At 42.9% G+C, this 21625-nt stretch overlaps 1 protein-coding gene across 3 annotated transcripts; it reads left to right on the top strand.

Moving 5' to 3' along the window:
- The first annotated feature begins 8446 nt into the window (after positions 1–8446).
- Positions 8447–15996, top strand: LOC124038338 (40S ribosomal protein S24). Of its 3 annotated transcripts, XM_046354101.1 has the most exons (7): positions 8447–8540; positions 10614–10679; positions 10907–11116; positions 11373–11486; positions 11832–11834; positions 12587–12607; positions 15914–15996. In XM_046354101.1, exons 1-6 carry the CDS (start codon positions 8538–8540, stop codon positions 12590–12592), a joined length of 402 nt encoding a protein of 133 aa, XP_046210057.1. In that variant the 5' UTR covers positions 8447–8537; the 3' UTR covers positions 12593–12607; positions 15914–15996. The 3 variants fall into 3 exon arrangements, with proteins under 3 accessions (XP_046210057.1, XP_046210058.1, XP_046210059.1); XM_046354102.1 differs by lacking the exon at positions 11832–11834; XM_046354103.1 differs by lacking the exons at positions 11832–11834; positions 12587–12607.
- The last annotated feature ends 5629 nt before the right edge of the window (positions 15997–21625 follow it).

Raw genomic sequence — 21625 nt, 5'->3', positions numbered from 1 at the left:
CACTGGCTTCCTGTCAAAGCAAGGGCTGATTTCAAGGTTTTACTGCTAACCTACAAAGCATTACATGGGCTTGCTCCTACCTACCTCTCTGATTTGGTCCTGCCGTACATACCTACACGTACGCTACGGTCACAAGACGCAGGCCTCCTAATTGTCCCTAGAATTTCTAAGCAAACAGCTGGAGGCAGGGCTTTCTCCTATAGAGCTCCATTTTTATGGAACGGTCTGCCTACCCATGTCAGAGACGCAAACTCGGTCTCAACCTTTAAGTCTTTACTGAAGACTCATCTCTTCAGTGGTTCATATGATTGAGTGTAGTCTGGCCCAGGAGTGGGAAGGTGAACGGAAAGGCTCTGGAGCAACGAACCGCCCTTGCTGTCTCTGCCTGGCCGGTTCCCCTCTTTCCACTGGGATTCTCTGCCTCTAACCCTGTTACGGGGCTGAGTCACTGGCTTGCTGGGGCTCTCTCGTGCCGTCCCTGGGGGGGTGCGTCACCTGGGTGGGTTGATTCACTGTTGTGGTCGGCCTGTCTGGGTTCCCCCTTGGGTTGTACCGTGTCGGAGATCTTTGTGGGCTATACTCGGCCTTGTCTCAGGATGGTAAGTTGGTGGTTGAAGATTTCCCTCTAGTGGTGTGGGGGCTGTGCTTTGGCAAAGTGGGTGGGGTTATATCCTTCCTGTTTGGCCCTGTCCGGGGGTGTCCTCGGATGGGGCCACAGTGTCTCCTGACCCCTCCTGTCTCAGCCTCCAGTATTTATGCTGCAGTAGTTTATGTGTCGGGGGCCTAGGGTCAGTTTGTTTATCTGGAGTACTTCTCCTGTCCTATTCAGGTGTCCTGTGTGAATCTAAGTGTGCGTTCTCTAATTCTCTCCTTCTCTCTTTCTTTCTCTCTCTCGGAGGACCTGAGCCCTAGGACCATGCCCCAGGACTACCTGACATGATGACTCCTTGCTGTCCCCAGTCCACCTGGCCATGCTGCTGCTCCAGTTTCAACTGGCCTGGGCCCTAGGACCATGTCCCAGGACTACCTGACATGAGGACTCCTTGCTGTCCCCAGTCCACCTGGCCATGCTCCTGCTCCAGTTTCAACTGTTCTGCCTTACTATTATTCAACCATGCTGGTCATTTATGAACATTTGAACATCTTGGCCACGTTCTGTTATAATCTCCACCCGGCACAGCCAGAAGAGGACTGGCCACCCCACATATGCTCTCTCTAATTCTCTCTTTCTTTCTCTCTCTCGGAGGACCTGAGCCCTAGGACCGTGCCCCAGGACTACCTGACATGATGGCTCCTTGCTGTCCCCAGTCCACCTGACTGTGCTGCTGCTCCAGTTTCAACTGTTCTGCCTTATTATTATTTGACCATGCTGGTCATTTATGAACATTTGAACATCTTGGTCATGTTCTGTTATAATCTCTTCCCGGCACAGCCAGAAGAGGACTGGCCACCCCACATAGCCCGGTTCCTCTCTAGGTTTCTTCCTAGGTTTTGGCCTTTCTAGGGAGTTTTTCCTAGCCACCGTGCTTTTACACCTGCATTGTTTGCTGTTTGGGGTTTTAGGCTGGGTTTCTGTACAGCACTTTGAGATATCAGCTGATGTACGAAGGGCTATATAAATACATTTGATTTGATTTGATTTGATGGTATAGAGTACAGTATATACATGTGAGATGAGTATGTAAACAAAGTGGCATAGTTAAAGTGGCTAGTGATACATGTATTACATAAGGATGCAGTAGATGATATAGAGTACAGTATATACGTATGCATATGAGATGAATAATGTAGGGTATGTAACATTATATTAGGTAGCATTGTTTAAAGTGGCTAGTGATATATTTTACATCATTTCCCATCAATTCCCATTATTAAAGTGGCTGGAGTTGAGTCAGTGTCAGTGTCAGTGTGTTGGCAGCAGCTACTCAATGTTAGTGGTGGCTGTTTAACAGTCTGATGGCCTTGAGATATAAGCTGTTTTTCAGTCTCTCGGTCCCAGCTTTGATGCACCTGTACTGACCTCGCCTTCTGGATGATAGCGGGGTGAACAGGCAGTGGCTCGGGTGGTTGAATTCCTTGATGATATTTATGACCTTCCTGTAACATCGGGTGGTGTAGGTGGCCTGGAGAGCAGGTAGTTTGCCGACGGTGATGCGTTGTGCAGACCTCACTACCCTCTGGAGAGCCTTACGGTTGTGGGCGGAGCAGTTGCGGTACCAGGCGGTGATACAGCCCGCCAGGATGCTCTTGATTGTGCATCTGTAGAAGTTTGTGAGTGCTTTTGGTGACACGCCGAATTTCTTCCGCCTCCTGAGGTTGAAGAGGCGCTGCTGCGCCTTCTTCACGATGCTGTCTGTGTGAGTGGACCAATTCAGTTTGTCTGTGATGTGTATGCCGAGGAACTTAAAACTTGCTACCCTCTCCACTACTGTTCCATCAATGTGGATAGGGGGGTGTTCCCTCTGCTGTTTCCTGAAGTCCACAATCATCTCCTTAGTTTTGTTGACGTTGAGTGTGAGGTTATTTTCCTGACACCAGACTCCGAGGGCCCTCACCTCCTCCCTGTAGGCCGTCTCGTCGTTGCTGGTAATCAAGCCTACCACTGTTGTGTCGTCCGCAAACTTGATGATTGAGTTGGAGGCGTGCGTGGCCACGCAGTCATGGGTGAACAGGGAGTACAGGAGAGAGCTCAGAACGCACCCATTTGTGGGGTCCCAGTGTTGAGGATCAGTGGGGTGGAGATGTTGTTGCCTACCCTCACCACCTGGGGGCGGCCCGTCAGGAAGTTCCGTCCCCAGTTGCACAGGGCGGGGTCGAGACCCAGGGTCTCAAGCTTAATGACGATTTTTTGGAGGGTACTATGGTGTTAAATGCCGAGCTGTAGTCGATGAACAGTATTCTCACATAGGTATTCCGTTTGTCCAGATGGGTTAGGGCAGTGTGCAGTGTGGTTGCGATTGCGTCGTATGTGGACCTATTGGGGCGGTAAGCAAATTGGAGTGGGTCTAGGGTATCAGGTAGGGTGGAGGTGATATGGTCCTTGACTAGTCTCTCAAAGCACTTAATGATGACGGAAGTGAGTGCTTCGGGGCGGTAGTCGTTTAGCTCAGTTACCTTAGCTTTCTTGGGAACAGGAACAATGCTGTCCCTCTTAAAGCATGTAGGAACAGCAGACTGGGATAAGGTTTTGATTAAATATGTCAGTAAATATGACCAGTCAGCTGACCAGTCAGCTGGTCTGCGCATGCTCTGAGGATGCGGCTGGGGATGCCATCTGGGCCTGCAGCCTTGCGAGGGTTAAACACGTTTAAATGTTTTACTCACGTCGGCTGCAGTGAAGAAGAGTCAGCAGGTTTTAATAGCGGGCCGTGTCAGTGGCACTGTATTGTCCTCAAAGCGAGCAAAGAAGTTGCTTAGTCTGTCTGGGAGCATGACATCCTGGTCTGCGACAGGGCTGGTTTTCTTTTTGTAATCCATGATTCACTGTAGACCCTGCCACATACCTCTTGTGTCTGAGACGTTGAATTGCGACTCTACTTTGTCTCTATACTTACGCTTAGCTTGTTTGATTGCCTTGCGGAGGGAGTAGCTACACTGTTTGTATTCGGTCATGTTTCTGGTCACCTTGCCCTGATTAAAAGCAGTGGATCCGCTTTCAGTTTCGCGTGAATGCTGCCATCAATCCACGGTTTCTGGTTTGGGAATGTTTTAATAGTTGCTGTGGGTACGACAACGCCAATGCACTTGCTAATAAACTTGCTCACCGAATCAGTGTATTTGTCAATGTTGTTGTTTGACGCAAACCTATCCCACTTATACCACGTTATCTAACCAAAACCCACCTCTCCCACTTATACCACGTTATGTAACCAAAATCCACCTATCCCACTTATACCACGTTATCTAACCAAAACCCACCTCTCCCACATTATCTAACCAAAACCCACCTTTCACACTTATATCACATTATCTAACCAAAACCCACCTCTCCCACTTATACCACGGTATCTAACCAAAGCCCACCTATCCCACGGTATGTAACCAAAACCCACCTATCCCACGTTATCTAACCTAAGCCCACCTATCCCACGTTATATAACCAAAACCCACCTATCCCACTTATACCACGTTATGTAACCAAAATCCACCTATCCCACTTATACCACGTTATCTAACCAAAACCCACCTCTCCCACATTATCTAACCAAAACCCACCTTTCACACTTATATCACATTATCTAACCAAAACCCACCTCTCCCACTTATACCACGGTATCTAACCAAAGCCCACCTATCCCACGGTATGTAACCAAAACCCACCTATCCCACGTTATCTAACCTAAGCCCACCTATCCCACGTTATATAACCAAAACCCACCTATCCCACTTATACCACGTTATGTAACCAAAATCCACCTATCCCACTTATACCACGTTATCTAACCAAAACCCACCTCTCCCACATTATCTAACCAAAACCCACCTTTCACACTTATATCACATTATCTAACCAAAACCCACCTCTCCCACTTATACCACGGTATCTAACCAAAGCCCACCTATCCCACGGTATGTAACCAAAACCCACCTATCCCACGTTATCTAACCTAAGCCCACCTATCCCACGTTATATAACCAAAACCCACCTATCCCACTTATACCACGTTATCTAACCAAAACCCACCTCTCCCACTTATACCACATTATCTAACCAAAACCCACCAATCACACCTAATTAAATCCCACATTATCATTCCCATCCTCAGATTACCTGGATGAGCGGTTCAACGACATCACAGTGAAAATGATCATGGCCGTCGCCCAGGCCATCAGCTTCTCCAACTCCTTCAACAACCCTATCGTCTATGCCTTGAACGAGAATGTTCAGAAGAACTTTGTCTTCACCTTTTCCCAGTGCTGCCGACTGCCACACCAGAGGGTTGGAGCTCTTGACGTCACCAGCAGGTCCAAACTACATGTCCGTTTTACTAGGCCGAGGGACCGACAAGAGGCGGCCAACTTGGGAGACAGTATTGTACAGACCACCAGCACACAGACTGGTTGGATTGAGAATGGTACCTCACAGCTAAACACAGCTTCATCCTATGCAGAGGAGAAGATCTCGTTTGTGACGTGTGAGCCACAGACATGAGTGGAAGGCAGACGTAGATAGGCCAAAATACGATTTGGGGCTTCTGTTCACTAACAGTGAGGTTGCAAGTGGTTGATGACCCCTGGTTAAATAAAAGGAAATGATCAGTGATGCTCACCTCACTTTAAAAGGACACCTCGCCTTGTAAGACCATATGTACATCAGTGTGTGGGTTTCTTTTCTGCATTAGATATGTATCTGAAAAATGATGGGTATGCTCACTCTTGTGTGTGATCACAGGCATGCAACTCTGGACTCTGGAGAGAGAATATCAATCATCCATATTGTATTTATCTACCTTAGTTCTTTGTCCACTCAGGGTCTGTCTGATTTTGAAAACTGATTGTAGTAAAGTTTCTCCTGCCTTTCAATATATGAAATTCGTGGTCCTGTGTGACTCAGTTGTTAAGAACGTGGTCCAAAGGTATCTAGTACCGATGGTCCAGAATATTGAATTCCTATACTTCGTAAACAACATTGTGGACCACAAGTAGGCAGACTTGGTTTGTTGGGCTAATGCTGCATTTGTAATCAGGTGGGATGGGGGCATTTACTTGGACAAATCCACTTGAATGACCCTCCAACTGGTAATTACTAGTGGAAAACTGGTCCCATTGTCCTAAGCTCCCACTTCTCCCACATACTGACATCTGGAAGGACATCGCAAACAGCATTTTCAGCAGCTAAATGCAACAACAAAACATCATTTATAAAAAGCAATCAATTAATGTTTTTTTAACACTGTAGTCTATTTCCATATATTGAATTAAACTCTCCACCCATGACCCTCCGTGAACCATGTTGCATGTATGTGAACAGTAAAGACCCTTCAAACTTGTAGTGGACACTGTGAAAATCTATCTATTTTCATCCATGACCCAAGTCATGCACCGGGCCAAAGATATTAGAGAAAGGAGGAGATAAGGATTCCACTGGTTAATGAATAGAGGAACATTGCAAGTCGAAGAACACCATCCCAACCGTGAAGCACGGGGGTGGCAGCATCATGTTGTGGGGGTGCTTTGCTGCAGGAAGGACTGGTGCACTTCACAAAATAGATGGCATCATGAGGACGGAAAATGATGTGGATATATTGAAGCAACATCTCAAAACATCAGTCAGGAAGATAAAGCTTGGACGCAAATGGGTCGTCCAAATGGACAATGACCCCAAGTATACTTCCAAAGTTGTGGCAAAACGGCTTAAGGACAACAAAGTCAAGTTATTGGAATGGCCATCACAAAGCCCTGACATCAATCCTATAGAAAATGTGAGAGGCCTACAAACCTGACTCAGTTACACCAGCTCTGTCAGGAGGAATGGGCCAAAATTCACCCAACTTATTCTGGGAAGCTTGTGGAAGGCTACCCAAAATGTTTGACCCAAGTTTAACAATTTAAAGGCAATGCTACCAAATACCAATTGAGTGTATGTAACCTTCCTACCCACTGGGAATGTGATGAAAGAAATAAAAGCTGAAATAAATCATTTCAAATTCTTAAAATAAAGTGTTGATCCTAACTGACCCAAGACAAGGAATTTTTACTCTGGTTAAATGTCAGGAATTGTGAAAAACTGAGTTTAAATGTATTTGGCTTTGGTGTATGTAAATTTCCAACTTCAACTGTATATCCTGATGCCTTACCCTTATACATATCTACCTCTATCACTCCAGCATCCCTGCATATTGTAAATATGGTATTGAAACTGACCCTGTATATAGCTTATTTATTATTTCTTTGGTGTTTTGTGTAATTTTTAGTGCCACATTGTTTACTGCATTGTTGGGTTTGAAGCTTGCCAGAAAGGCATTGCAATGTACACATGTGCAATTCTACACATGACATTAAAAATTTGAAACTTGAAATTGACTCCCATTCATTCCTTGAAGGAGAGCTCTGCTTATCCCAGAAACTCATAGAACGCATAGCACGGCCCATTGATGATGCATGGGCAACGTACACAGTGGGTGTTAATATGATTCAAATGGAGCTTTCCATCTCCTTAAAAGTATCACTCAAGTGGCGCAGCGGATTAAGGCACTGCATCACAGTGCTAGAGGCATCACTACAGACCAGTGTGTACGACCCAGTACATCACTGGGGCCAAGCTTCCTGCCATCCAGGACCTCTATACCAGGTGGTGTCAGATGAAGGCCCTAAAATTGTCAAAGACTCAAGCCACCCTAGTCATAGACTGTTCTCTCTGCTAACGCATGGCAAGTGGTACCAGAGTGCCAAGTCCAGGTCCAAGAGGCGTCTAAACAGTTTCTACATTGACTCTGTACCAGTACCCCCCTGTATATAGTCTCACTATTGTTATTTTACTGCTGCTCTTTAATTACTTGTTACTTTTTAATTAGTATTCTTATTCTTGTTATTATTTTTAACTGCATTGTTGTTTAGGGGCTCGTAAGTAAGCATTTCACTGTAATACACCTGTTGTATTCGATGCATGTGACTAAAACGATTTGATTTGATCCCGGGCGGTATCACAACCGCTCGTGATCGGGAGTCCCATAGGGTGGCGCACAATTGGCCCAGCGTCGTACGTGTTAGGGGAGGGATTGGCCGGGATAGGCTGTCATTGTAAATAGAAATGTGTTCTTAACTGACTTGCATAGTAAAGGTTAAATAACATATTTGGCGCTACTTTACTGACATCTAGCGGTACCGGTAGGAATTACATATTATGGAACAGAGGAGACTGTGAAGAGACACAAGCACACAAACGCTAGCATACACACTCCACACATTTTGTATTGTAGATATGTAGTGGTGTAATAATGTTATATGATGTACTTTTTTATATGTAATGTAAGTGCCTTAATGTGTTTGGACCCCAGGAAGCATAGCTGCTGCTTTGGCAACAGCTTTTGGGATCCCTAATAAATACAAATACAAATTCAAAAATTGCGCTCTATGTTTTGTCTACTACCGTCCATTTCCATGAACCATGTGAATAAAAATACTTACGTAGTTCAATAATAAACAAAATGATGCATACATATATACTATATAATACTGTGGTGCGCTACTTTTGGAAAAAGGGCATAAGGGCATGATTGTGTTGCTGCTAGATGAATAAAATGTAATCAATTAATATATTTGTAATGAACATACTGTATTGCATACATTCATGTGTTTTGCCAAAATTACAAGGGCATTTATTTGATTGAGTGACCTTTGTCATATACACTTGAACAAAATAATACATAAAAAATACAAAAAGGACACGTTCTATTTCCCTATGTGGTCTCTCAAATCATTTGAATTTACTTTTAATTCAGGCAAGTATTCAGGTCGCACGGCTTCCAATCAGGCGTTTGGTTGGCCGGCATCGGGTCCTTCCTCCTTTTCCTCGTCCCTGAGAGGCTGATGTCAAGATGGTGAGTCTTGTGGCATAAAATCTAGAATTAAATTCTTTGTTTATCTTCACCATCCTCTCATCGTTGTTAAAATCACGAAGTCCAAATACATGTATAAGCCATCCCTGTAGGAATATTAGAACATTGAAATGGTAAAAGTAGTTTTTAGTATTTTATGAACTGATGGATTTCGGTGGCCTAGACGAGCGCTCGGCTGTTGGACCTGTTCAGTTGTACAAACAATTCAGTAATAATGTTGTAACACATGGCTTCTTATTTTCCATTACTATGTGTTGGCGGCTACATTGTGGTTTTGTCCAGTCTTGTATAATACTATTATTTGACCAGCACAGGCAATATGGCTAGCTACATGCTATGGTATGTGCTAGCAAGGTGTCCTCGACTGCTATGGCTAGTGAGCCTCCCTGGCACAGTATGTCACTTGTAATGTCGTATTAGGATTCTGGAAACTACCTAGCTCGTTCCGACACGATAACTAACGCTAAATTACCACAAATGCATGATTTTTGTCGTGTACCTTGTAGTCAATCCGTCCAGAAGTGCTCCGGTGTTTGAAGTGGTTCGTTTACATGATTTGAGTAGATGGAAGCTAGTTAACTTGCTTGGTTGGCTACAGTAGATAGCCAGGATGTTAGTTATTGATGCAGTAACCTTTCGGTATGATTTTGGTTTAGGACTTTCTCCTCGAAAGTATATATTGGACGTGTCACTCGTGTATCTAGCTAGCTACTAAATGTTACTTGTGTAGGTAGCTAAATCCAAGTAATGTAGTTCGCTAGCTACCTCTTGTTGCATGGCATAATAATAATATAATATATGCCATTTAGCAGACGCTTTTATCCGAAGCGACTTAGTCATGTGTGCATACATTCTACGTATGGGTGGTCCCGGGGATCGAACCCACTACCCTGGCGTTACAAGTGCCATGCTCTACCAACTGAGCTACAGAAGGACACAGAAGGATACGTTTGATGACATGACGGTGGTAGGCCTGATCAATGATGAGACTGTAGGGATAGTCAATATCAGCTCCCTCAACAGCTAGACACGAGCTGATCGTAGACTACAGGAAATGGAGGGCCATGCACACCCCCATTCATATCGACTGGGCTGTAGTGTAACGAGTCGAGAGCTTTAAGTTCCTCTGTGTCCACATCATTAAGGATCTATCACCGACCACATACCAAGACAGTTGAAAATAGGGCATGACAAAGCCTCTTCCCGCTCAGGTGGCTGAAAGGAATTGACATGGGCCCTCAGATCCTCAAAGTTATACAGCTGCACTATTGAGAGCATCTTGACTGGCTGCATCAGTGCTTGGTATGGCAACTGCTTGGCATCCTACTACAAGGTGCTACAGAGTGTAGTGCGTACAGCCCAGTACATCACTGCCGCCAAACTCATCCAAGACCTCTATACCAGGCTGTGTCAGAGCAAGGCCCTAAAAATGGTCACTCCAGCCACTCAAGTAAAGACTTATCTGTTATCGCATGGCAAGCGGTGCCGATGCACCAAGTATGGAACTAACAGGACCCTGAACAGCTTCTAACCTTAAACCATAAGACTGCTAAATAGTTTGTAGTAAAATAGTAATAGTAAACTATTTAACTCTCTTCATTGACCCTTTTCTGCACTAACCTTTTTGACTCGTCACATGCGCTGTTTGTCCTGTTGCCTAGTCACTTAATTCCTAGTTATATGTACATATCTACCTCAACTGCATCGTACCCTTGCACATCAACTCGGTGCTGGTATCGTGTGTATATGGCCATGTTATTGTTACTAATTGTTTTACCTTTTTATTACGTTTCAATTTTTTTCCCCATCTTTCTCTGCATTGTTGTGAAGGGCCAGTAATTAAGCATTTCACTGTTAGAGTAACAGTTGATTTGTGATCGGATGTGTAATTGTAATGCAATAAGTAACTTTATGGCCTGCTAACTAACTTGCTACCTGACAAAGCCAACGTCTTGTTTAAATACTTGTGTTGATGTATACTACTTGTCTTGCTATATGTGTATAGTATCTAGATGTGTGTAGGGTTCCTAAACTCTGTTCCCCGTCTACTTTCAGAACGACACAGTGACAGTCAGAACCCGGAAGTTCATGACAAACCGGCTGCTTCAGAGGAAGCAAATGGTAAGCTTAAATGTTTTTCCTACCACTGTATACCACCAAAACAAAACATCTCTTCATACTGAGTGTACAGCTGACCTCTATCAGTAGATCAAAAGACCGTCATGATCTGCCCTGATGGTCTATTGATTAAATGATCTGTTAAAAGTTAGGAAGCATCGAGATCACCAGTGTGCTAGTTTTCTAGTGCTGCATGGTCTTAAACTTTTGTCCATTGTCTCCGCTTCCAGGTTGTCGATGTCCTCCATCCGGGCAAAGCCACAGTCCCCAAGACTGAGATCCGGGAGAAGCTGGCCAAAATGTACAAGACCACCCCTGACGTGGTGTTCGTCTTCGGCTTCAGGACACAGTTTGGTGGCGGCAAGACGACGGGCTTCGCCATGGTCTACGACTCTCTCGACTACGCTAAGAAAAACGAGCCCAAGCACAGACTGGCCAGGGTAAGTAGATGCTGGAAAAATGGAAACAAGTGGGGCTTTGCTTGTGGAATGCACCAATTGAATGGATATAGCTGTTTTTAGGCAATATTCTCTATTTGTATGACACCACGTTTTACATAGTTTCTATGAGTACCATCATTATCAAGTATTGTCTGCCAGTGATACCCACATTGATACTGACTAATGGAAAGATAACCCACACACAATGGAAGCAGTGCTGTTTGGTTAAAATGTTTGGTTTTCTCGGTTCTCACAGCACGGTCTCTATGAGAAGAAGAAGTCCTCCAGAAAACAGCGCAAGGAACGCAAGAACAGAATGAAGAAAGTACGAGGCACCAAGAAAGCCAGTGTGGGCGCTGCTGGCAAAAAGGTAATGTGGCCATTCTCCCTATGGTACATTCCTCTTGTTCAAGGGTGGGTGCATTTCAAGTCACATTTTTACAGTAGCTCCCATTTATTCTCCTTCATCTGCACTGTAAATCAGCAGAGTTGGCTGCTTTCACCCAAGCGAAATTCACATCATTGCAGATGGAGGGAATAGGGAACTTCTTGAGACTATTGGAACGCACCCCAAGTTGAACTTATTTCGTATTAGTTAATCATTAATTACATGCATATATTTCCTTCTTCTGTTAGTGCTGTCTTTATTTATACATTCTTACTGTTTTAATATACATTGTCATCTTCTCTTATCTACTGTTCTTCGGGACTGTAGAAGGTAAATGTTGTTTTCATCAGTAGACTAACTGCTGTGTGCAGATACTACTACTTAGGAGTGATGTTCCTAGCTAAATCCTGTTAGACTTCTTCCCATTATATAACCAAAAAAGCTACAGTGCCTTTTTACATGTGGATTTATCTAACATCCACATTGGGTTTCAGTTCAGGTACCTACCAGTTGATACTTAGCTGCTCATTCTAACTCATGACACTAATGTTGGCGAGTGTGAACTGAGCACTAATAGTGGTTTAGATTCCAGTTTGAACCGTATAGTGTGGTCCCGTATAGTGTGGTCCCTACTCAACAGTAGGTTGCCTAGTGGATCTCTGAAAGACTAGGAACTAGAGCAGTTTCTCAATTAATTCCTTAAAGGACCCCAATGCAGTACACATTTTTTGTTTTAGCCCAGCACTAACACGCATAATTCAACTAATCAAGTCTCAGTGCTGGGCTAAAACACACATGTGCATCCCCGGGAATCCTGCAGGAATGTATTGAGGTACGTATCTAGAAGCTGCATTTGTGTGCATTTATTGACATGTCCGCATCTGGTGCTCAGCATTCAGTTTTGACTTTGTATTATTTTCCTGGGTGGAAATGGGCCCCAACTGATTTAAATTAATCTATGGCTCAAATCTTATGCCATTCAGAGATCTAGTATAGGAGTGTGAATTATTTTAAGAGTTTAACATTACTTTCTTCATCCTTTTGTCTTTTATTTTGCCTCCCATGGATTTTTTTTTTTACAGAAATGAGGTGTCTGTTTACAGGTATAAAAAAAACAGGGCATGGTGTGCTATATTGTGTTGAATTGCACATTGAATCTTCTCTTGGTACCTCACCTGTAGAGATCTCACCTGTAGTCTTCCAACAACCTTATCTACAAGCACGCATCCTTACTACTTCATCCCATCTTCCATCCCCCTTGTCCCCCAAACTTCTAAACCTACCCTGGCTGGTGGTACTTATTCTCTGACAAATATTATAATATCAACTAATGTCATATCAACAAAAAAAAATATTTCATTGCTTCTAAACGATTACCACTCTTATTCTCCTATTAAACTATTTTATTATGACTATGTATTGATCAAACGCTCAGTACAGTTATGCTAACATGCGTTATGAGTGGTGACCTTTGGTGGTTGTTTACTAAAGCATGTCTAGGATAATAATTTATAGCCCAATGTCTCGATGCGAGACAACTGAACCACATGCCTACTCATACGACTTTTCCTAGTTTCATTTAATACAATATTCAGTTGAAGTCGGAAGTTTATATACACTTAGTAGGTTGGGGTCATTAAAAATGGTTTTTCAACCACTCCACACATTTCTTGTTAACCTCTTGCTCCTACCTGGCACGCAGGCGTCCCATCTAGAGCTCTGGAAATGCAAATGCGCTACGCTAAATGCTAATGGTATTAGTTAAAACTCAAACGTTCATTAAAATACACATGCAGGGTATTGAATTAAAGCTACACTCGTTGTGAATCCAGGCAACAAGTCAGATTTTTAAAATGCTTTTCGGCGAAAGCATGAGAAGCTATTATCTGATAGCATGTAACACCCCAAAAGACCCGCAGGGGACGTAAACAAAATAATTAGCATAGTCGGCGCTACACAAACCGCACAAATAAAATATAAAACATTCATTACCTTTGACCATCTTTGTTGGCACTCCTAGATGTCCCATAATCACTATTGGGTCTTTTTTCGATTAAATCGATCCATATATAGCCTAGATATCGATCTATGAAGACTGTGTGATAAACGGAAAAAATAGCGTTTCATAACGTAACGTCATTTTTTTAAATTCAAAAAGTCGACGATAAACTTTCACAAAACACTTCGAAATACTTTTGTAATGCAACTTTAGGTATTAGTAAACGTTAATAAGCGATCAAATTAATCACGAGACAAAGTGTTTTCTATAGGGGTCCGTCTTGAAATACTGTCCGTGTATTTCTCAACCAAAATATCCGGTCGGAGACCTGAAAAAAAAGCCTGTCTCTTGTTCGTTTGACCAAGAAACAAAGAATTGGCAAATGACAAGACTGTTGACATATTGTGGAAGCTGTAGGTACTGCAACCTCAGCCCTATTTAATGTCTTTCGCCCATAACAATGGGTTGAAGCGGCGGATGGATATATTTTTCCACTTTCGGTGGTCAGATTTTCCTGCACTTTTCGATGAAATGCACGTTCTGTTACAGTGACAGCCGTGATTTAACCAGTTTTATAAACGTCTGAGTGTTTTCTATCCACACATACTAATCATATGCATATACTATATTCCTGGCATGAGTAGCAGGGCGCTGAAATGTTGCGCGATTTTTAACAGAATGTTCGAAAAAGTAGGGGGTAGGAGGAAGAGGTTAACAAACTATAGTTTTGGCAAGTCGGTTAGGACATCTACTTTGTGCATGACACAAGTTATTTTTCCAACAATTGTTTACAGACAGATTATTTAACTTATAATTCACTATATCACAATTCCAGTGGGTCAGAAGTTTACAAACACTAAGTTGACTGTGCCTTTAAACAACTTGGGAAATTCCAGAAAATTATGGCATGGCTTTAGAAGCATCTGATAGTCTAATTGACATAATCTGAGTCAATTGGAGGTGTACCTGTGGATGTATTTCAAGGCCTAACTTCAAACTCAGTGCCTCTTTGCTTGACATCATGTGAAAATCAAAATAAATCAGCCAAGACCTAAAAAAAAATATTGTAGGCCTCCACAAGTCTAGTTCATCCTTGGGAGCAATTTCCAAATGCCTGAAGGTACCATGTTCATCTATACAAACAATAGTACGCAAGTATAAACACCGTGGGACCACGCAGCTGTCATACCGCTGACGAACGAGATGTGTTCTGTCTCTTGTGAAGATGCTGGAGGAAACAGGTACAAAGTATCTATATCCACAGTAAAACAAGTCCTATATCGACATAATCTGAAAGGCCGCTCAGCATGGAAGAAGCCACTGCACCAAAACCGGCATAGAAAAGCAAGACTACGGTTTGCAACTGCACATGGGGACAAACATCGTACTTTTTTGAGAAATGTCCTCTGGTCAGATGAAACAAAAATAGAACTGTTTGGCCATAATGACCATCACTATGTTTGGAGGAAAAAGGGGGAGGCTTGCAAGCCGAAGAACACCGTGAAGCATGGGGGTGGCAGCATCATTTTGTGGGGGTGCTTTGCTGCAGGAGGGACTGGTACACTTCACAAAATCGATAGCATCATGAGGACGGAAAATGATGTGGATATATTGAAGCAACATCTCAAGACAGACAGGAAGTTAAAGCTTGGTTTCAAATGGGTCTTCCAAATGGACAATGACCCCAAGCATACTTCCAAAGTTGGCAAAATGGCATAAGGACAACAAAGTCAAGGTATTGGAGTGGCCATCACAAAGCCCTGACATCAATCCTATAGAAAATTTGTGGGCAAAACTGAAGAAGCGTATGCGAGCAAGGAGGCCTACAGTCCTGCCTCGGTTACACCAGCTCTGTCAGTAGGAATGGGCCAAAATTCACCCAACTTATTCTGGGAAGCTTGTGGAAGGCTACCCGACACATTTGACCCAAGTTAAACAATTTAAAGGCAATGCTACCAAATACTAATTGAGTGTATGTAAACTTCTGACCCACTGGGAATGGGATGAAAGAAAGTGAAAATAAATTACTCTATTTATTCTGACATTTCACATTCTTAAAATAAAGTGGTGATCCTAACTGACCCAAGACAGGGAATTTTTACTCTGATTAAATGTCAGGAATTGTGAAAAACTTTTGAGTTTGACTTCAACTGTCATTTGATATATACTATATATAAAATAAATTCCTCACTGAGCTGGAAAATAAATATCAGTTAACTGCATCTTACTATTTAAAAAAACAACATGTAGGTTGAGCTCCATCTCTACTATTACCCTTCGGACCATCAGCCCAATTACCCCCCTTCCTTTAGTTGAGGTGCGCCCCCCCTGAGTAGAGTTGTTGTAAGTGGAGATGGTGTATTTCTGTTTGCAGGTGAACTAACTTCTCTTCCTCTGTGTTTTCCTACAGTGAGCCTGGAGAATCAGGGATGTTCCTCGTGCTCAAGATGTTCTTGTATATTGTCATCGAATAAAAAAACTTTGGAAAAAAAAGTCACTGTCATGTTTGTCATTTCCTCTACATGTCCTGGATTGAAAAACATGTATATTTGACATGTTTATCTGTACACTTACTTACATTTGCAGTGTGCTTGAATATTGTTATGTTCAGAGTTGTTTTTGGGATATTGGTAGTCTGGCGCATACCTCATACCAAAGTCTTAAGTCCTCCTGACTTCAGTCTGGAAAGCCTGTTTTGGTGCAGTTGGCACGATGCTGCGTCAGTAATGACGGTGGCTGTGCTTTTAATGGTTGCTTCTGTCTTCTCGCGCAAACAGCCACGCACCGCCCCTTGCATTACACAATTGTTGGTTTATCAAATCCCAAAAGAAAAACATTTGAGAACCAATCAATACATCCCCTTAATTTGAGCGAATCTTGCATCAAAGGCCTCCTGACCAGACATCTATTGTTGACTGGCTATATTCTCCTTTCAATAATGTTGGATGGTGTTCCCATTAAAAGTGTGAATACCAATGTTACCAAATGCATTAAATGGTGAATTACTGAGGTGAGTTGTGTTTTGCCTGTGATGATAGTCTCATACGCCACCGGTCCTGTGTTTTTCTATTTGTAGACATTAATTAAGAGCTTATGACCTGAATATTTCTAATGCATTTTCTCACAATGATAAGACTTCAATGAAGTGCCCTGTCTAATGGGTTCCATTGTGTCCAGACTACATAACCTTTTGTGTGAGCTCAGAGCCAAACCAATGGTGCTAGGATGCTGACTACTGCTGCAACTCACGCTGAATCGTCTCCGGCTATGCACTCTTTTTGTTGGCATCATACCTGGCACCTTACTACTGCTGTCTCAAGGTTACTAGGTCCCTCTTGGTTTTCTGTACACAAACTCACCTGGTCCTTCGATCACTGCCTCATAACTTACGCTGATGGCACTCAACTCTCGCAGATAGGATTTCTATGTGGCTGGCCTGACAGACATCTCCGCTTTGATGTTGGCCCACCACCTCGAGCTTAACAATATTGCACTGCTTTTCGTTCCTGGGGGAAGCTTGCCAACTCCTAGACCTCCGTCACTGGTGACAAACTCCATTGTTATGAAAAACGAAAAACCTCTTGTTTGACCTTGGGCGACACCCTATTGTGTTCAGAGCCAAACTGATGCAGAGACTAATGCGTCAACGAGATTCAACCTGTACATTTGTATTTAATCCCTCTGCACTTTTTATCAATTTGACACGTGACGTGAAACCGAACACGTTCTTGTTATATCAGGCTAGGTTAACGATGCTAGCTTTTGGTATAACAGGGTAGTTATGAAAACAGGAGCGCCCAGACCTTCAACCAGTACATAAAGTAAGTTAGTGACTCGCTGATAATCAGGTTATGAAAACAGGATACCATTTTCTAACCAGCACCCAACCACTTACATGTTCGTAATTTCAACAAAAAGGTGAAGAATATGATTTGCAGTTAATTAAACATGAGAGGGCACCCTGGACGTCTTCTGGCACCACACACATTGATTGATTGTAGCTAGACCACATTATAAGACTCTGAATGACCCGATAGACTTCTCTTTGGAGGCATTGAATTTACTTTCATCATTAGCATAGCAGTAAACACTAATCAAATATGCACATAATCAGTGCAGTTAGTGACACATATCCCCTCAGGACCTCCGAGGTTTGCATTGCATTACATTTGGGATACAGCCAATGTTTATTGTCTAAGCAGATGCCCCTACTACCGATTGCAGCGCATAATAATTATCGTTATAACATCCACCTTACAAAGACTAGTGTGGGCCCAGTTACAAAGGCACTTGCAAAGCGGATTTGAATGTATTTTAACGAGCCAAAAGATGCAGCGCAAACTGAGTTGATCATAAGACCGAGTAGAACTCCTGTGTTTAGTGGTTTGTAATAGAGGTGTGCAATCCATGCCCGTGGGATGCTAACAGGATATACGTTTTTTGCTTACCCAGCCCTCGATGAGTTGAATTATAGTGCTTGGCTAGAACATACAGGCTAGGAATGGATTGAGAAACACTAACGTAGAGCGGGTAGCGTTCATAAGCGTTCATAACAACACGCACAGGTTGTAGTAACAGAAGTTGCCACACGAGTGCTCTCTTTCCCTATCTGTCAAGTGTTGATACTTTTGCAAAAGACACACACGAACACTCCCTCCCAGCGGCAGGCTTGATTCAATATGCATGGCAATCCTCAGGAATAGCAGAGAAAGGACAGAATGGGGGCAGGGTTGTGGTACGAAGAAATACCTACATCCACAGTGTCACTGCAGCAATTTTCTGAAGCCTCGGTCAATAATATATTGAGCAACTGCACAGTCACCCACAGTTTGACACACTTGGGAGAGGTACCACTCTATAGTCTAAAGTTGCCTCCTGTCCTTAATCTCCTTCTCTTGTCTCCTTTCCTTCCCAGTAGGCTTACACTATATTGCTTTCACCATTCCTTTGTTTATGGATAAATGCAGAGGGAGAGGAGATGAGGAAAGGAAGCAATATGGAGTAGAGAGGAAGCCATAAGGAGAATAGATGAGGGGAAGAAGCCATGCTAGCCGTGCTAGACTTGAGATGCACCCTGGGTCTGTGGCGGCTGCACAACAGACAGACATAAGAGGAGAAGCGAGGTGAGACGTGTAAATGCTGATTGGTAACGCTCTAATGTCTGACTGCAGTCATTTGACTTGACGCCCTGTCTGTCCCTCTTAGTTTTCATTCAGTTTATTGTGTAAATTGGAAAATATGCCACTTGTCTGGTCTGTGTGATGCGTTGCTTTGGATTATCATCCTTGTCAATGACTTGGAGCTCTGGCCAAAAGTAATGCACTATATAGGGAAAAGGGTACAATTTGGGACATAGCCAGTCTTTGGAACAGAACACATCTTTGTTTTAGTGTGACCTTTCTGTGGTAAGTTGTATTGAAATACCCTGGGAGAGATAGAAGGAGAATCTAAATAAAGTGATTATAGTACCGGGGGATCAATGTCTCTCGCTCTCTCTCGCTCTCAATTCAATTCAATGTCAATTTAAGGGCTTTATTGGCATGGGAAACACATATTTACATTGCCAAAGCAAGTGAAATGGGGTAGCAGGTAGCCTAGTGGTTAGAGTGTTGGGCCAGTAAGCGAAAGGTTAACCCACTGTTCCTACGCCGTCATTGTAAATAAGAATTTGTTCTTAACTGACTTGCCAAGTTAAATAAAGGTTACAAATAGATAATAAACCAAAGTGAAATAAACAATACATTTTTTTACAGTAAACATTACACTCAAAAACATTCCAAAATAATAAAGACATTTCAAATGTCATATTATGTGCAAATAGTTAAAGTACAAAAGGGGAAATAAATAAACATAAATATGGGTTCTATGTGTTTGTTCTTCACTTTTCTTGTGAAAACAGGTCACAAATCTTGCTGCTGTGATGGCAGCAGCATATGGGAGTTTATCAAAATTGGGTTTGTTTTCAAATTCTTTGTTGTTCTGTGTAATCTGAGGGAAATATGTGTCTCTAATATGGCAGGAGGTTAGGAAGTTTAGCTCAGTTTCAACCTCATTTTGTGGGCAGTGTGCACATAGCCTGTCTTCCCTTGAGAGCCAGGTCTGCCTAAGGAGGCTTTTCTCAGTAGCAAGGCTATGCTCATGTAACGGATGTGAAACGGCTAGCTAGTTAGCGGTGGTGCGCGCTAAATAGCGTTACAAATGTTGACGTCACTTGTTCTGAGACCTTGAAGTAGTGGTTCCCCTTGCTCTGCGGCTTTTGTGGAGCGATGGGTAACGATGCTTCGTGGGTGTCAGTTGTTGATGTGTGCAGAGGGTCCCTGGTTCGCGCCCGGGTATGGGCGAGGGGACGGTCTAAAGTTATACTGTTACACTCACTGAGTCTGTACATAGTCAAAGCTTTCCTTAAATTTGGGCCAGTCACAGTTGTCAGGTATTCTGCCACTGTGTACTCTCTGATTAGGGTCAAATAGCATTCTAGTTTGTTCAGTTCTTTTGTTAAGTCTTTCCAATGTGTCAAGTAATTATTTTTTTGTTTTCTCATGATTTGGTTGGGTCTAATTGTGTTGCTCTTCCAGGGCTCTGTGGGGTCTGCTTGTGTTGTGAACATAGCCCCAGGACTAGCTTGCTTAGGGGATTCTTCTCTAGGTTCATTTCTCTGTATGTGATGGCTTTATTATGGAAGTTTTGGGAATCGCTTCCTTTTAGGTGGTTGTAGAATTTAACAGCTCTTTTCTGGATTTTGGTAATTAGCAGGTATCAGCCTAATTCTGCTCTGCATGCATTAGTTGGTGTTCCGTTTTGATGCCATAGGCCCTTCCTGCCTTGTCTCTCAGATCGTTCACAGCTTTGTGGAAGTTACATGTGGCGCTGATGTTTAGGCCAAGGTCTCTCTCTCTCTCATTGTTATTAATATGAAATGTATTTTCCCATCTAAAGAGAGTTACTACAATTGACTTAATTAAAAGTTTTACATTGTGCCTCAACTAAATGTTAACCTAATGGAATCTATTCAAGTTATCTAAAGGTTGCAAGCGGATAGTATATTTCCAATAGCATGATCAACCTGCATCGTCCTACACCTATCCTTGGGTGTCAGGCTTTAAAATAATACAATTTCACCTAGGGACTGCACTCAACCACAAGGTTGTATTTTTGGTCTCAAACCCAGGGATTTGACACACTTTCACGCCTTAACAAACTCTGAATGTAGGCCATCCAGACAACTCTCCAAGTAAAGTGTCCTCCCCTACTGTCTGGTCCTCTGAGATGTGTGGAGAAAAGAAATGTGTGTGTGTGTCTGTGTGTGTGTGTGGAGAGACGAAACAGTGTCTTGGAGGCACAGTCATTGACACATTTTCTGAGCACTGAATTTCCTTCCCAGAATTCCCAGTAGGTCACCATGGCTTCCCCTATGTGGGCTAATCTTCAATAAATGCTGTCCAACCAAGATTAAACAAAGTCTGTAAATCAGGGCCTGTGTTCATACAGCTTCTCAGAGAAAGAGTTCCGATCTAGGACCAGTTTTGCCTTTAGATCATAAGTGATATGATTATATGGACAGGGGGACTTGATCCTAGATCACCCCTCAAGATGCTTTATGAATATGAAACCTGGATCTCAATTCAAACTCACAGAAAACACAAGAGACCATGCAACCGATTAAAAGATTTTTACATCCACTTTACACAATTAATTACTTCCTCAGACTAATTCTATTAACAACATGCTCCTATATAGCCACAATGTTACATCAAACACTGTAATACCTCTGTATGTACATGCTTTTCCACAAGGCAGTACAACACAGACTTTAGTCTTACTGGGTGACCTACAAACAAGTTGGCAGCTTCATTTATCTCAGCTGTGTACTGCTAAAGTGTTGGGTTATGCCCACTGTTTAAATCACAGCGTCGGGTTGACACTGAGTGGGTGGGTGAAGACTGTGAGCTGCTGTACGATGGAGAGAAAGCAAAGAAAGACAAAGAGAGAGAGAGAAGAGGGAGAGAAAGGGGTGAAGAGAGACAGGAGAGACTGAGTGAAAGAACAAATAGAGAGAGGGAGAGAGAGAAGGAGAGTACATGACCACATGTAGACTCATTAGTTATGCACAGTGTCTCTGCTG

The sequence above is a fragment of the Oncorhynchus gorbuscha genome, linkage group LG06 (genome assembly GCF_021184085.1).
Source record: "Oncorhynchus gorbuscha isolate QuinsamMale2020 ecotype Even-year linkage group LG06, OgorEven_v1.0, whole genome shotgun sequence".
In the NCBI taxonomy this organism is placed as follows: Eukaryota; Metazoa; Chordata; class Actinopteri; order Salmoniformes; family Salmonidae; genus Oncorhynchus; species Oncorhynchus gorbuscha.
This window is presented reverse-complemented; position numbering and strand designations above follow the sequence as displayed.

Coding starts and splice junctions, on each gene's coding strand:
- LOC124038338 (XM_046354101.1), top strand. Junction 10,680..10,906: donor TGCTTCAGAGGAAGCAAATG/GTAAGCTTAAAT, acceptor CTCCGCTTCCAG/GTTGTCGATGTCCTCCATCC. Junction 11,117..11,372: donor CCAAGCACAGACTGGCCAGG/GTAAGTAGATGC, acceptor CGGTTCTCACAG/CACGGTCTCTATGAGAAGAA.